General features: G+C 50.7%; 2 protein-coding genes across 2 annotated transcripts in view; one reads left to right on the forward strand and one right to left on the reverse strand.

The window, feature by feature from the left end:
* Window positions 1–781: 781 nt before the first annotated feature.
* On the forward strand, window positions 782–14,488 carry AIFM2 (apoptosis inducing factor, mitochondria associated 2). The gene is made up of 9 exons (XM_008048520.2): window positions 782–959; window positions 1,330–1,445; window positions 3,928–4,047; window positions 4,530–4,622; window positions 7,221–7,329; window positions 8,864–9,016; window positions 11,058–11,258; window positions 11,547–11,717; window positions 14,413–14,488. Exons 1-8 carry the CDS (start codon window positions 782–784, stop codon window positions 11,696–11,698), a joined length of 1,122 nt encoding a protein of 373 aa, XP_008046711.1. The 3' UTR covers window positions 11,699–11,717; window positions 14,413–14,488.
* The window catches only part of LOC103249888 (core histone macro-H2A.2), a 59,147-nt gene continuing 56,884 nt past the window's right edge, over window positions 14,033–16,295 (reverse strand). The window contains exon 9 of the mRNA XM_008048510.2: window positions 14,033–14,837. Coding sequence (XP_008046701.1) covers window positions 14,672–14,837 — 166 coding nt within the window. The 3' untranslated portion in view covers window positions 14,033–14,671. The remainder of the gene's footprint in view (window positions 14,838–16,295) is intronic.

Here is a 16,295-nt window from a genome sequence, read left to right on the forward strand (position 1 = left end):
GGTTCAGGTGATCCTCCTGCCTTAGCCTCTGAGTAGCTGGGACTACAGGGACTACAGGGATTACGGGTGTGTGTCACCATGCCTGGCTAATTTTTTTTATTTTTTGTAGGGATGAGGTCTTACTATGTTGGCAGGCTGGTCTTGAACTCCTGGACTTAAGCGGTCCTCCTGCCTCAGCCTCCCAAAATGCTGGAATTACAGGCATGTGCCACCACACCCAGCCCACATGGCTCTTTGGCTTTGTGAGCTCAGCTTCTATGAGGGCAGGGACCATATCTGTCCCTCTGACAGCGTAGAGCATGGCAAAGAGCAGGAGCTCAGTCCATGAATGTTGAGTGAACATTACCCCCTCTTCAAAAGTCAAAACAAAAAGTGCATAACAGGCTGGGCATGCCCGTAAACCCAGCACTTTGGGAGGCATAGGCAGGATGATCACTTGAGACTGGGAGTTCAAGACCAGCTTGCAATATAGCATGACCCCTGGAAAAAAAAAGTGCAGAACAGTTTTTTTAATGTGTGTTCGTACAAGCTTGGTAACAGTGGGTGCCTCTGGAGAAGGCAACTGGGGAACTGGGGTTGGGGACAGATGTTGGATACCCCTTGTTCCTTCTGAATTTAATTCAAATTTTACAAAATTGGAATGTCATTAATAAAAGATTTGCCTCATTTCAAAAGGCCAGTTCATGGCATTCGAGACCTCTCACCATGGACCCACCCTACCTCCCAGCACCCCCGACTCTGATGTGCTCTCCTCTCCTGTTCCAGCAGTGCCTTGTTCGAGATGGGGTCCCAGGTCTCCGCGGACACGGGAGCTCTGCACGTGGTGATTGTGGGCGGGGGCTTCGGTGGGATCGCAGCCGCCAGCCAGTTGCAGGCACTGAATGTCCCCTTCATGCTGGTGGACATGAAGGACTCCTTCCACCACAACGTGGCAGCCCTCAGGGCCTCTGTGGAAAGTGGTAATGTGTTCCTGTCTAGGGCTGTCTCTGTGGGAGTGGTCTTGTCACTGCTGTGGGTGTGATTTCAGGGCTGGGGGTGCTTTTCTTCACTGAGGGCAACATGCCTACATTTTACCATTAGACAAGTTCTGGAGAATCTCAAGGTCACTGATCTTAGGCAGTACCATGATGAGACCCCAGAAGTAAGAGCCTGAACTTTGCTGAGGGCCTGAGTTCAGACTGACCTGTCAGGGGGCAGTGGGTACCCGGGGTATACCTGCTGGCCCAGCTCTTCAAGCAAGTGCACTCCTGTCAGTGTGCAGCTCAGGACTCTGGCTTCCTGTGGGCAACCCAGTTCTGCACTGTGACCTCTTCTGTATCCATTCTCCAGGGTTTGCCAAAAAGACATTCATTTCCTACTCAGTGACCTTCAAGGACAACTTCCGGCAGGGCCTGGTGGTCGGGATAGACCTCAAGAATCAGACAGTACTGCTGCAGGGTGGCGAGGTGAGTGAGGGAGTGCCCCTACCACTGGCCCAGGAGGCCCCCTGAAGGACTTAAACAGTGGCTCCTTAGGGGTCAAAAGAGCCGTCTATGACCCCAAGTCCCATCTGGTGCTGGGCAGATAGCAGATTCATCATAAATGGAGGTTTGACCACAGCAACTGCAAGAATTTGGTAGCAGGTATTTCCTGTGTCGTTCCTGTGTGCCAGGCATGGTCTTCAGCCTTCACATAAGTCCTACTTCATGTTCACCAAGCCTCTGAGAGGGAGGTGGAATCGCATCATTTTATAGAGGTCATATGGTTAAACGGCTTGCCTAAGATTCTGTAGCTGCTACGAGACAGAGCCAGGATTTGAGCCCAGTTTCAGCCCAGAGTTCATGCCCTGAAAGCCAGTGTCTCACACCACCCTATGGGGTCCTCCACATTGTCTAGAATAAAAGGCACAAATGTGATCCCGCATAACCCTGGATAGGGAAGTCCTTGGGGCAGAGGTTTCCCCTCACTCATCTCTGTATTTCTCATGCCTGTATGCATAACATGGTGCCTGGTATGTGCCTGTAATGATGTGAGCTCCATCAGTAAGCTGCCATCAGCTCAGATTGAGTGAGCTCCATCAGTAAGCTGCCAGCCCAGACTCAGTATTTGAAACCGAGGGGGCACCGAAAAAAGGAGACACAATTCCTGTCCTCAGTGAGTGTGTGATTTAATGTGACTCAGTTCTCCTTGAATTAAAAGTTAGGACTGGAGAGTTTCCTGGTTGGAAAGATTACTCTCCCCTAGTCCTGTGGTTCTGTGCCATGCTTTTCAGAGCCCTGGAAGGGTACATGAGGGGAAGTGAGGGCCGAGTAGAGACCAGACCCTCCAGCCCCCTCCCATTGGAGCTGCTCTGTTTTTGTCAACTTTATATATGTGGGTTCTAACAAGTTCTTTTCTCTTTCTTTCTTCCTTTCTTTCTGGCAGGAGTAGGAGGGTTCTTCTAAAATACCTAGGAGAATTAGGCCAGGGGCGGTGGCTCACATAATCCCAGCACTTTGGGAAGCCAAGGCAGAGGATTGCTTGAAGCCAGAAGTTTGAGATAAGCCTGGGCAACACAGTGAGACCCCATCTCCACATACACACAAAAAAATTATATAATTAGCCAGGCGCGGTCTCAGCTACTCGGGAGACTGAGGTGGGAGGAATGCCTGAGCCTAGGAGTGTGATGTTACAGTGAGCTACAATTGTGCCACTGCACTCCAGCAACAGAGCAAGACCCTGTCTCCAACACATACAGAGGTTGCCAAAAATATTTTCACACATTTTAAGAAAGGAAAAACTGTATTAAAATTGTAATATCTTTTTTTTTTTTTTTTTTTGAGTTGGAGCCTCACTCTGTTGCCCAGACTGGAGTGCAATGGGCTGGGCCGCTGGGCTCTGGCGATCCTTCTGCCTCAGCCTTCCAAGTAGCTGGAACTACAGGTGTGTGCTACCACACCTGGCTAATTTTTTGATTTTATTGGAGAGATGCGGTCTCGTCAAGTTGCCCAGGCGGGTCTCGAACCCGCGGGCTCAGGCAGTCCACTCACCTCAGCCTCCCAAAGCGCGGGATTACAGGCTGAGCCACCGAGCCCGGCTTAAAATTGTAATATCTAATGATAACAAAAGATGAATGCAAGTCACATTTGACTTCCGTAATTACAAGAGGTGCTCAAAGTAGTTGCCATCAACATCCATACCCTTCTGATTATGGCAGAGTACTGCGGGACTTGCTGTGCAAGGCCTCCTGGATCCTCCATTGTGCACATCACACACAGTACCGTGTGTCTCAAATTTATCATGAATGTGTGCAATTGTTAGGTGTTGGAGGTTCTGTTGCATACGCACGCCTCCATTGTCGCTGTACTTCCACAACATTTTTGAATTTCAAATATCACTTCAAAATGGCCTTGCACTCCTTGAATGACAACCGTGCTCACACCATTTTCTTTGACTGTCCTGCCTGTTGCATGAAGACGCTAGCATTCATCCGATTAACGCCATCTTTTGAGTGAACGTCACACTGCACATTGCTACTGTAATTCAATTCAACTTTGAAAAGGAATACATAGATAACATTTCTTAAGATGTGTATACATTTTTTGGTACCCCTGGTATATATAGACTCCTGCTTATTTCCCGCAAGCAACTTTCTGGTCCTCTCTGACCTGCCTCCTGCCACGGGGGCGCGGTCCTCAGGTGATAAGGCCCATCGCCAAGTTGGATGGCTCTGGTTGTCCAGAGGCTCTCCAGGCAGGAGGCAAAGCCTGCTTCTTTAGGTCTTTCCCAGGTTCCAGTGCCATCCCTTGGCCTTCCCAGTGGCGATTTTGCCTCCCTTAAATGCGGGCCGCCTTGGTGTGCCCAGAAGGGCCTCTTCACTTGGTGCTTCTCTGCAGGGTCTGAGGAGGATGTAGGGACCCAGGCCTCGCCTGCCCTGCCCTTATTTTCTTCTTCTTTTGTCCCTCTTAGGCCCTGCCCTTCTCACATCTTATCCTGGCTACAGGTAGCACTGGGCCATTCCCAGGCAAGTTTAACGAGGTTTCCAGCCAGCAGGCCGCCATCCAGGCCTATGAGGACATGGTGAGGCAGGTGAGCCGTACACTGAAGGTGTGGGGCAGCAGTGGCAGATGGGAGGACAATTGTGGGATACCTGGGACTGCAGCTGGGAGATCATGGGGGGTGTGGGGGCATAGAGTTGGAGAGTCACCAGGAAGAGACTTTCCTAGGAGAAGACCTTGGACCTACTGCTGAAGCCTGGATGTGAGTGCCCCAGACCTGTTCACATTGCTCTTGGCATGTCCCCATATTGCCTCTCGGGGCTTTTCACATTCAGGCCCCCTCCCATTTGCATAGACTTCTGTTTTGTAGAGCAGGCTTGGGTCCACGGTCTCAGTCCGTGTCCACGGCAATCCTGCATGGGGGAGGAGGAAGCGCATTTGGATCCAGAATTTGGAAAGCTTTTGTTGCCCTTGTTTGGCCAAGGGAGCCATGCCCTAGGCTGAACCGCCAGGCTGGCTGGATGTGTGGGCATGTCTCATGTGGCCCCTGCTTCTCTCATATCTCTCCTCCAGGTCCAGCTCTCCCGGTTCATCGTGGTGGTAGGAGGAGGCTCCGCTGGAGTGGAGATGGCTGCAGAGATTAAAACTGAATATCCTGAGAAAGAGGTGGGAGGCTGCCTTGATTTTGAACTCTAAGTGGTTGACTTCTTTCTGCAGTATCGAAGGCACATCAGGAACGTTCTCAGGGCCAAGGAGGCGGGAACTCCACTCACATAAGCTAGGGCTGTGTGCTTCCCGTGTTGTGCCAAGGTGCAGTCCTGACAGGATTCTACAGTACCTGACCTTATAGGGCTGCTGGGTGCATCCTCATTCAGTGAAAGGTCCTGCCCTCTGCTCTAGCCAGGAGGGTCCAGCCCACGGGAGACACCTTGCCAGAGTTGAACTCTTGTGTCCCCCTCAGGACACAGGCTTTGGTGATGTAAATGTTGGTTTGGTGACGTCTTCTTGCTCACAACCAGCTTGGACAGAGAAACCCTCAGCCCGGTATCTTGTGGTCTCTTTGCCTGATATGGTGGCCCTTGTGGTCTTGTGATCTCTTTGCCTGATATGGTGGCCCTTGCCCTGGACCGCACTATGGTCCATGCCCTTTGGCAGTGGGGAAGCCTGCAGTGTGGCCCCTCGATTGCCCAAGCTGGGGAATGACTGAATGGCTGACCAGCACTGCTTTCAGCCTACAGAGGGGAGGGGGGTGGTGTCCTCCCTTCTGATGCTTCGGGAATAGGAACCTGCCTGGCAACCCAGAGAAAGAGAGAAGATGCTGGGACGCTCTGAGACTTGGCAAGGGTGGGGGTGGAGTGGGGATGATTATGGGTCCTCCAGGTAAGAACTCACTTGCGGCTGAAGCCAGATCAGTGCCTGAGAGCCACATGGGGCCTGTGAATGGTTCTTTTTTCCCCTAGGGAAAGACAGGTTGGTTTTGAAAAGAAAAATCAATACATGATAATTTAGTTTATAGCTGTCCTCTGACAAATTGCTGAAAATTATGAGTGATTGATGTAGTTAAAGTTCATTCATTTTGATTTATGAGGTTTCATGGGGAAAAACCGAGCCATTTTCCTCTATACTCATACTCAACACTTCTCTGAGATGAGATGTGTGGACCCCCTCCCTCTACTGACCAGTTCTCCACCAGCTGGGTGTCTGACAACTTAATTCAATTCTGATACTACCTGGAGTTAGTGCAGACCCCACAGTTTAAGGGCTCAGTCCTGCAAGACTGCCCCCACTTCAGACACCAGTTACAAGTAATAGGTCTCCAACTTACCCATACTCGTGTCCCACTTGACTACAATTTGGATGTTCCTATGACTCTCTCCCCGGGTTTGATAATTTGCTAGAATAGCTTATAGAACCCGGGAAAGCAGTTTACTTACTATTGCTGATTTATCAAAAAGGATATTTTAAAAGGTAAAAATGGACAGCCAGGTGAAGAGGGATATAGGGCAAGGTCTGGAAGGGACTCGGGAGTGAGAGTTTCTGTACCCGTGGAGTTGAGGTGCGTCACCTGCTGGCCCATGGACATGCTCACCAACCCCGAGGCCTCTGGACCTGGACTTCAGGGACTTCGATGGAGGCTTCAGCATGGAGATGCGATCTGTTATTCACTCAATTTCCAGCCTCTATCCCCTCCCTGCAGGATAGGGTTGGAGTTCCAGGCTTCTAATCTTGGTTTAGTCTTTCTGATGACCAGCCCCTGTCCAGGGATGCTTCATAGAACAAAAGGCTCCTGTTGTCTGGGAAATTCCAAGGGATTAGGAACTCTGTGTCAGACACTCCCACCACTTAGGACATTACAAAAGTCTCAGGAGCCTGAGTTAAGAACCAATATTTGAGTCAAAGACCACATATTAGAACAAATTATTCTCCTAGCATCCCAAATGATTCTCCTAGCACATAGCAAGAGGTTTAAGAGCTCTGTGTCAAGAATAGGGGCAGAAGTCAGTGTACACATTTCTTCTTATTTCCCAAGGATAAGAGTGGTCTGAAGTCAGAAATAAGTTCAGGTAACTCAGTATAAGATCCATATGTTTATGATTAGTGGACAAGAGTAGTAGCAGCCACCCTGTGTTAAGGACTTAATATGTGCTGAGTTCCATATTTAATAAGTGCTTTATACGTGTGTTCTCAGTCATTGTTATACAATCCCTATGAGTGGGACTCTTGTACCCATTTTAGGGCCTCTCAGAGGCGTCTGGTGAATATCAGAGGTGGAATTTCAACACAGGCAGTCTGGTTTTAAAGACCAGGCTTTGAACATGACTACAGGCTGCCTCCTGCTTCCTTGGGCTGTCCCAAGAAAGCAGATGTGCCTGGAAGTGCTAATTTTAGAACCAGCTTTAATGTAAATGTCAGTCTAATTTACAGTTGGAATGCCAGTGGCTTACATATAGATCGTATGATTGTAAGTGCCCAAGGATACTTGAAAAGGATTTTCCAGGCAGCCCTAGGTGAGCTATGGGTTGTGGTGCAATAGCACCTTGATGGTCTTCTGGCCCAGAGGTGGTACTGAGTCTCAGCCCAGGACATGTGGGTTCGAGCCCAGCTTGCTACTAATTGGTCCTGGCACTGGGCAAATTACTCCTCTGGGGCCTCCGTTTCCTCATCTGTAACCCAGAGGCAGGGGAGGAGGTGGGTATTCGTGTGATGTTCATGTTCGAAGACTCAGGCGCTCCTTCTCAGACCTTGTGGTCCTTTTGTCCCCAGGTCACTCTCATTCATTCCCGCGTACCCCTGGCCGACGAGGAGCTCCTGCCCTGCGTCCGGCAGGAAGTGAAGGAGATTCTCCTCCGGAAGGGTGTGCAGCTGCTGTTGAGTATGTACACCCCTGCGCCTGCCCCTTCCTGGACATGGAGCTGTGACTGAGGGACTTGGCCATGGCCTCCAACTGGAGGGTGGCATGGCCCACCCCAGGCTCTCTCTTTCCCCCGGTGTCCCGAGGTTGAGCGTGAGGCCCCAGAAGTGATGTTGCGCATCACAACCCATTCGAGCCTTGTCTGGGCTGGAAGTCGTGTCTGTTCTCAGACAGGGCAGAGGCCCTGGTACTTACAGGATTTCCATATTTTTGGGGCAGCGGGATCTGAACATGGTGCAGATGGTGGGATGCCTATTTGCTGAGTGGAATTTCTTTTCTTTTTATTTGAGTTGGAGTCTTACCCTGTTGTCCAGGCTGGAGTGCAGTGGCATGCTGACGGCCACTGCAGCCTCAACCTGCTGGACTCAGGTGATCCTTTTGACTCAGCCTTCCAAGTAGCTGGAATTGCAGGCACGCGCTACCATCCCCAGCTAATTTTTTGATTTATTGTAGAGATGAGGTCTCTCGCCAAGTTGCCCAGGCTGGGTGAATGATATTTCTTTGAGTGTATCTAAGGGATTTGCCCTGACTTATGTCTCTGTGGTAGAAGGAATAGGTGTATTTTGAGAGTAGTGAGGAGTGTGGCTTTCATCCAGGGTAGGAGGCACAGGACCCACCTGGCATTTTTAAAAAAAAATTTTATTTTTTTGAGTTGGAGTCTCACTCTGTTGCCCAGGCTGGAGTGCAGATCATGGCCACTGCAGCTTCAACCTCCTGGGCTCAGGTGATCCTTCCACCTCAGCCTCCTGAGTAGCTGGGACTACAGGTGTGTGCCACCACACCTGGCTAATTTTTTTGATTTATTGTAGAAACAAAGTCTTGCCAAGTTGATCAGGCTGGTCTCAAACCCCTGTGCTCAGGCAATCCTCTTGCCTCTGCCTCCCAAAGTGCTAGGATTACAGACATGAGCCACTGCATCCAGCCCACTGCGTCCGACCAACCCAGCATTTTAGAGAGTAGGGTCTGTCCTGGTGGTGTGACCCCCATCCTTCACTATGCTGGGCCTCAGTCTCATTTTTTACAGAGAGGTAGTGAGGCTCTGGAAGCCCCTCCAGCTGTCACGGCCTCCTTTTGGTAACTGGTTATGGAGTGCTGTTGTCACCCTCACTTTTGGGCACTAAGTGTGGTAAGCTGGCTTCTCTGACTTTTCTGGCTTGGTCAGTGGTACACAGGGAGGCCTTGTCCTGCCTAGCGAGGAGGGCATGGCTGCCATGAGAGAGGCGTGTGAGGTCTTCTGCTGAATTGCTTTTCCCAGAACTTCTTGGGAAACTCAGCCTCTTGCTTCCCTCCAGTGATTTCTTGGAACTTTCCGGCAGTTGGATCCCTTGGGGGCCTGATGTCCAGACTGGCTTCTGGGGCAGTAGAGTAGACTGAGGGAGGGGCATGGAGGGGAGATGGGAGTGGGGCAGTTGCCCAGTTGGGCCACAGCCATGGGTCCAGCTTTGATGGGGTGCCTACTCCCTGCCAGGCCTCTGGTCACAGAACCCCCTTGCAGGTGAGCGAGTGAGCAACCTGGAAGAGCTGCCCCTCAATGAGCATCGAGAATACATCAAAGTGCAGACGGACAAAGGCACGGAGGTGGCCACCAACATGGTGATTCTCTGCAATGGCATCAAGATCAACAGCTCTGCCTACTGCGGCACATTTGGTGAGCAGGTGTTTGAGCCGTGCTGCCTCCCTGGTGCCTCCCTGCTCTTCAGACTCTGAGAATGCCCACAGCTCTTGTGGCCCTGAGTCAACACCTCCCTGATTCCCCTTCCCAACAGCTCAAACTTTACATTCAGGTTAGTGGCCAATCTTGTTGAGCTCTCCTCAGCTGTGACAATGGCTCAGCTACAGGTGGCCAAGGTGTGGCCAGAATCTTCTGGACATAGAGCTGCCCCCTAGTGATAGGAGTTGGGAACAGGTTTCAGAGAGACAAGAAAGAGGGGCTTTCTGTTACTTTCCTTCCAGCCATGGGGAGGGGATTCTGGGTCAGGCCTTTCTCTATTTGCAGGTGCACTGCTCTCCCCAAACCGAACCCAAACACTTGGCCCCTAAAACTTGGAATTATTGGGGAGCAGGGGCAATGATATGGCCTTATTTCTTAAAGTTAAAAATTTGACTTGTTAGCTAGTAGGAGGTGGACTGATGCATGTTTTGTTTTTTGAGTCAGGGTCGCATTCTGCCACCCAAGTTGGAGTGCAATGGCACAGTCATGGCTCATCACAGCCTCCACCTCCTGGGCTCAGGTGATCCTTCTGCCTCAGTCTCCTAAGTAACTGGGGCTACAGGAGTATGCCATCATGCCTGGCTAATTTTTTTATTTTTTGTAGAGACGAGGTCTCGCTACGTTGCCTGTTCTTGAACTCCTGGGCTCAAGTGATCCTAGCCTCTCAAAGTGTGAAGATTACAGGCATGAGGCTCCGAACATGGACTGATGTGTATTTTGGCCTCCATGTGTGAGCAGGAGACTTGGTGGCCAGGCTCCATGGTTGCTTTGTGTCCTCAGGTTCCCATCATTTACTCCCGAGTGCTTATCCCCAACTAGGAGCTCCTGCCTTGTGTCTAGCAGGAAGAAGTAATGATCCAGTCCCAGAAGAGGGAAGCCAGTCCAAGTTGTCTATGGGAGTGGGTTTGAGAGCTTATCATGGGCAGAAATCCCAGACTTTAACACCTAATTGTCTTTTTTAAAAAATGGAACTGGAGTCTCACTCTGTAGCCCAGGCTGGAGTGCAGTGGTACCATCACAGCTCACTGTGGCCTCTACTTCCTGGGCTTAGGCAATCCTTCTGCCTTAGCCTCCTGAGTAGCTAGGACTATAGGTATATGTTACCACGCCCAGCTAATTTTTATTTTTTATTTTTTTTGTAGAGATGAAGTTTTGCTTTGTTGCTCAGGCTGGTCTCGAATCCCTGGGCTCAAGCAATCTTCCTGGCTCAGCCTTTCAATGTGCTGGGATTACAGGCATAAGCTACCATACCTGGTTCACCTAATTGTCTTAATGTTGTACTTTAAAAGATAAGTTCATTGAAGTCCTTAAAAACAGAGCAGTCCCTGTGTTCTTTTTTTTTTTTGAGTCAGTCTTACTTCCATCACCTAGGCTGGAGTGCAGTAGCATGCTCACAGCCATGGCAGCCTTGACCTGCTGGGTTTAGGCGATCCTTCTACCTCAGCCTTCCAAATAGCTGGAACCATAGGCACACACCACCATGCCTGGCTAATTAAAAAAAAAAAAAAATTATTGTAGAGATGAGGTCTTACCATGTTGTCCAGGTACAACATGGTGAACCCGTGGGCTCAAGCAATCCTCTTGCCTCTGCCTCCCAAAGTACTGGGGTTATAGGTGTGAGCCACCATGCCTGACCAAAGCCCTGCCTTCTTAAAAAAAAAAATCTTACCTACATTCAAGAGTAAATTTAAGACTTGGCTAATCATCGTAACTTATGTGAGGAGTTGTGTGCTTTTCTTAAAGGAGGCTTGCTGGGGCTCTGGCCCATTTCCATTCAGAAATCAGTAACCTTCCCTTTGCAGGAAGATTCTGAGGCAGGGACTTCAGGCAGGAATAAGTTAGGTAGGAGGATTGCCTCTCATGCAGGTGCCTATGGAGGGTGACCTGGCCAGCACCTAGAGCTCATCCCCATCACCTTCTGGTGGCCACTTAACACCACAACTCAGGGTCTTGGCTTTGGTGTTGTCTTGCTGGACAGAGAGCAAACTGGCCGGCAATGGCGCCCTGCGGGTGAACGAGTACCTCCAGGTGGAGGGTCACAGCAATGTCTATGCCATTGGAGACTGTGCCGACATGAGGGAGCCCAAGATGGCCTATCACGCCGGCCTCCACGCCAACATCGCCGTGGCCAACATTGTCAACTCCATGAAACAGAGGCCCCTCAAGGCCTACAAGCCAGGTGAGGGAAGCCCCACCTGCCTCGTGCTTTGGGAGCATTTGGGGTTAGACATGGGGGAGCTTTGTGGGGCTATGAGGTACCTGACCACTAGAACAGACTCCACGCTGGCAGCGCAAATACCCCCCCTATAGCTCTTTAAAAATGAACCAGGGCCTCACCCACCTTCCTGGATGTCTTACACATTTCCCGGCCCTGAGTGTGAAGGCCTGGGAGGGGTCGGCGCACTGGGACCTGCCAGCCCAGAACGTTCAGCAGACTCTGGTTTGAGTGTATGTCTCTGCTCTGCAGGTTCCCTGACGTTCCTCCTGTCCATGGGAAGAAATGACGGCGTGGGCCAGATCAGTGGCTTCTATGTGGGTCGCCTCATGGTTCGGTTGGCCAAGAGCCGGGACCTGTTTGTCTCCACCAGCTGGAAAACCATGAGGCAGTCTCCACCCTGATGGGGAGTCTGGGCAGGAGGTGAGCTACCATGGCCAATGGGTGGATGCACCGCCTGCCAGAGGGCCCCTGCCTGGAAGAGCTGAAGGGGGCCAGGGCAGTTTTTCTGGCATAAGATTCTAATGATGGCCAAGCTCGGTGGCTCAGCCTGTAATCCCGCGCTTTGGGAGGCCGAGGTGAGTGGATTGCCTGAGCCCGCGGGTTCGAGACCTACCTGGGCAACTTGGCGAGACCTCATCTATACAATAAATCAAAAAAATTAGTTGGGCAGGTAGTACGTGCCTATAGTTCCAGCTACTTGGAAGGCTGAGTGGAAGGATCGCCGGAGCCCAGCAGGTCGAGGCTGTGGTGGCTGGGAGCATGCCACTGCACTCCAGCCTGGGCGACAGAGTGAGACTTCAAAGCAAAAAAAAAAAAAAAAAAGATACCAATGATGTACTTACTGGAAATTCAACTTGTATACAACAAAAATGAGAGAGAAAGAGAGAGAGAGAGACAGACAGACAGACAGACACAGACATACATTTAAAAAAGACCCTTCTAGAGGGATTCTTTTTGGGTATTGAAGGTCTGCTTGTAGCTGTATTGGCTGAACAGCTCATATGTGCTGGCTAAGTGGTCCTGGGGAGACCACAGCCAGCCTGATTCCTCTTAGACGTGTGTGTGTGTGTGTGTGTGTGTGGGCAATTAGGCACAACATTCAGAGCTCTCAGAGTGGGGCAGAGAGCTGGGTTCCTGTGATCCTGGGGAGACCACAGCCAGCCCTCTGTACCCCGATTCCTCTTAGACGTGTGTGTGTGTGTGTGTGAGGGCAATTAGGCATAACATTCAGAGCTCTCAGAGTGGGGCAGAGAGCTGGGTTCCTGGTGGCTGGGATCTGTAAGGGCAGGAAGAGGAGCCTACACAGTGAGACCAAGGCAAAGGAGCTGGGGTGGAGAGACGGCCTGCACACCAAACCTCTACCATTGCATGTGGGCGAGCCCCCACATTCCGCAGCAACAAGTGGTGAACAGGAGCTTCGCTTTAAGCTCCTCAACATGTGGTTAGTCCCCTTGCCCCCTAAGCTTCACGAGTCCTTCTGCATTCTCACTTTTAGATCCTACCTATATACCATAGGTTACATTGAAGAAGAAGGAGTTAGACGGTTTCCCTCCTGGTTAACCCACCCTGACAGTGAGATTATACAAAGCCAGCAGGGGTCAAGACTGCAGCCTGGCCTGCCAGCCATGGGAGGTGTTTAAGGAAAGGTCACAGAGCTAACGTGACCCTTTGGAGGCACCATCTGGTTACCCTGCAGGGAGCGGGGTGGAGTTCAGAAGGTGACCCCCACATATCTCCAGGTTACCATCGTGGGGAAATGTGTAAGTGACAAAATTCCAGCTGTTGCTGGGGGGTGGGGAAGGGGCCCTGTGAGACTTTGAGGTTTTGTGCTTCTGGGTTTCTGGCCAACCCCAGGGTCCCTCATCTGGAGGCCCAGCCATAAGGCAGTAATATCTGCCACCTGTGCTAAGGGGGATATGTGACCCCTCTATTTGGGAGTGATCTTCCAACAGGAGGGCCTATTTTGGACCACCTAGGTTACATTTTCATCGCAGAAGTGGTTGATGAGTTCATTTGATACATTCAGACCCTGCCCGCTCCGCCATGCCCCTCCTCTGCTTGCTTTTGGTGGTGACCCCTGAGTCCTCGGGACACCAGCTCCCTGGGGTTCTCTGCTCATTGCCTTTGGGCTGTGGCCCAGGGTCAGTTCTGTTTTGTTGCCCAGGCCTAGGTGAGACGTACCTTTTTTCCAGAGGATGGTTGCCCACCAGTGGCTTCGTCCAGGGCTTTGTTCTTGTAAGCCAGAGCCTGGAGATCCACCCCTTCCAGAAGCAGGACTTGAGAGACACCAGCCCCAGTACTCTCTGACCTGGGGTCTGGCCTGCTGAGAATCTCAGCCTGCTAGTTACTGGCTTTCTATTTACTTCAGTCAGAGTCTCACTCTGTTACCCAGGCTGGAATGCAGTGGTACAATCAGGGCTCACCGCAGCTTTAATCTCCTGGGCTCAGGTGATCTTCCTGCCTCGGAGCTGGGACTATAGCTGCGCACCACCACATCTAATTTTTTGCTTTTTTGTGGGGGTAGAGACGGGGCCTCCCTGTTATCCAGGCTGGTTTTGAACTTTTGAGCTCAGGCAGTCCTCCCACCTTGACCTCCCAAAGTGCTAGGATTACAGGCATGAGCCACCATGCCTGCCCGGCTGGCCTTCTGTTTACTTATAACACTCCAGAAGTATCCACTTGTGGGGACATGGTTTTCCAAACCGAGGAGAATGTTGCAATAAAAGAATATGTTGTAAGAAAGACACTGGATCTTTTATTTTTTTCCTTTCATTTTTCTTTTTCTTTAAAAAACAAAATGAAACAAACAAACAAAAAAGCCTGAAGCAAAAACTTCTTAGGAGTAGTTACAGATATCATATGGGGTGGGGTGGGATGGGGTGGGGGCACTAAAACAAAAGAGAAAAGCACCAGTGAGACGTCTTTCCCATTTTCTTCTCTCCACCATGGAATACAGACAACCAACAAAGCCCAAGTCACATGTATGCCCTCTTCCCTTGGAAAAAAGGAGGAACAGAAGATTTAAGAATTTTGAAGGGATTTTTTTCTTGTGTGTGAGTGAGTGTAAAAGTCAATGCTATAAATCTAAAACGAGGTCTGTTTTTTTTTTAAAAAGTTCTAAAACAGGAAGAAAACACATGGAAAGAAACCCCTTGTGGAGACCCGCTTCCTTATGGGCTGAGGCTCTTTCGAAGGAGAGTAGAAAACGCAGAGGGCGCCATCGTGGGCAGGACCTGCCCCTGCTGCCTCTGCTGCCCTCGGCCCTCTCCACTGCTCTCTGCTCCCCTGCCGTTATCCCTCCTCTCTCCCTTTAAAAAATAAAACCCCACTCTGTGACCGCACTCCTCCTGATCCCTGGGAAAGCACCATGGCAGCTACTTGGTGTCGAGCTTGGCCATCTCCTGCACGTAGATGCCGATGCTCTCGCTGTCGAAGAGCAGGAAGTACACGTTCTTCAGTGAGGATGCGCCCGAGTCATCGAAATGGGCCGAGATCGCCTTGAGGGTCACCTGGGCCGCTGTCTGTTTAGGAAAGCAGTTTCTGTGCCAAAGTAAAAAGAGCTGACATCATTTTGGTCCTCAGGCACCCATGGGAGTAACCCTCCCCTTGGCCGGGAAGGTGGTGCAAACCCTTGTTCTTACAGCGTGGGGGCTCGCCATGTGCAGGGCTGGTCCATGCATGGTCCCTTTTGACCCTAGTCAAAGGGCAGCCTGGAGGGAGGCAGGTAGGGGATGCTGCCCCCACTCTACAGTTGCCACACTGACTCAGGTACGGTGATTTTAGCCCAGGTCCTAGGGCTGGCAGGTCTTAGGGCTGGCCCTGTGTTTGAATCTATGTCACGTGACTCAAGTTGAGTTTGGCTTCAAAAAAATGCTAGCTAATCAGCATCTAAAATACCTGCTCTCGGGCTGGGCGCGGCTGCTCACGCCTGTAATTCCAGCACTGTGGGAGGTTGAGGTGAGAGGATTGCTCAAGCTCAGGAGTTCAAGACCAGCCTGGGCAACTTGGCAAGTCCTCGTCTCTACAATAAATAAAAAATAGCCAGGTGTGGTGGTATGTGCCTTTAGTCCCAGCTACTTGGAAGGCGAAGCAGAAGATCGCCTGAGCCCAGCAGATCAAGGCTGTGGTGGCTGGGAGCATGCCACTGCACTCCAGCCTGGGCGACAGAGTGAGATTCCAACTCAAAAACAAAAACAAAACCCCTGTTCTTCAAAAAAGCAAAATAAACTTTATTAGGTCCCTCAAAACTGGTAATGAAATCTGCTAATCAGATTGTTTAGTAAAAGGCAAAAATGTATGTTCAAAAGCCTCGTCTTCACAATTCCTCTTTGATGCACTTATTATTTCTTTCATTCACTCATATGCCCATGCCACTGTAATTTTATCAGCAATGATTCTGGGCAGGATGGATTTGGTGAAATTTGCTAAGAGCCCCAAGCACCAGGGTGATTGACAGTGCCGTCCACCAGGCTGGGACACAGCACCAGCTTTCAGGGACACAGCTAGAGTGGTGATTTGGGGGGACACCAAGACCCCGAGGCAGGTTCAGGAGGGGCCTGCCTACAGAAATTCTCACTTGCATGTAGTGTTCCAGTACAGAATAGCACTGCCATGGTCCTGCCTGCAAAGGAATTCGGCCTGCACCCTCTCTGGGCCTGGACTGTGGAGACCTAGCGCTGTTTGCTTGGGTTGAAGGGGCTAGGCCTCCTTGTCTCCCTCTTAGCCTTCCCAGGACACAACTGCAAATCAGAGCTATGTTATAGAGGGGCAGCTCTTGAGAGAAGGTATTCGGAATTAAAGTACATAATTGCTTGGCAAGGAGCATGAAGTGAGGGGATATGTCATATGTGAGAGTGGATATCTTCATTGGGTACCTGAAACAATCCCCAGCTGAGGTCTGTTATGGTTAAACCAATCATTTCCTCTAACTCCCTTGTCAGCGAGCCCTTGGTGACAGCCTGTCACTTCTCTGGGTGAATTTGTCAAAGCCTCAACTCC

Source organism: Carlito syrichta, unplaced genomic scaffold (genome assembly GCF_000164805.1).
Source record: "Carlito syrichta isolate Samal-C Ts95f unplaced genomic scaffold, Tarsius_syrichta-2.0.1 Scaffold47093, whole genome shotgun sequence".
NCBI lineage: Eukaryota > Metazoa > Chordata > Mammalia > Primates > Tarsiidae > Carlito > Carlito syrichta.

Excerpts from the sequence above, each read along its gene's own strand:
- AIFM2 (XM_008048520.2), top strand. The coding sequence starts at position 782 with ATGGGGTCCCAGGTCTCCGCGGACACGGGAGCTCTGCACGTGGTGATT. Across the intron at positions 4,048-4,529 it reads ATGAGGACATGGTGAGGCAG|GTCCAGCTCTCCCGGTTCAT; the intron begins GTGAGCCGTACA and ends TCTCTCCTCCAG. Across the intron at positions 11,259-11,546 it reads CCTCAAGGCCTACAAGCCAG|GTTCCCTGACGTTCCTCCTG; the intron begins GTGAGGGAAGCC and ends TCTGCTCTGCAG.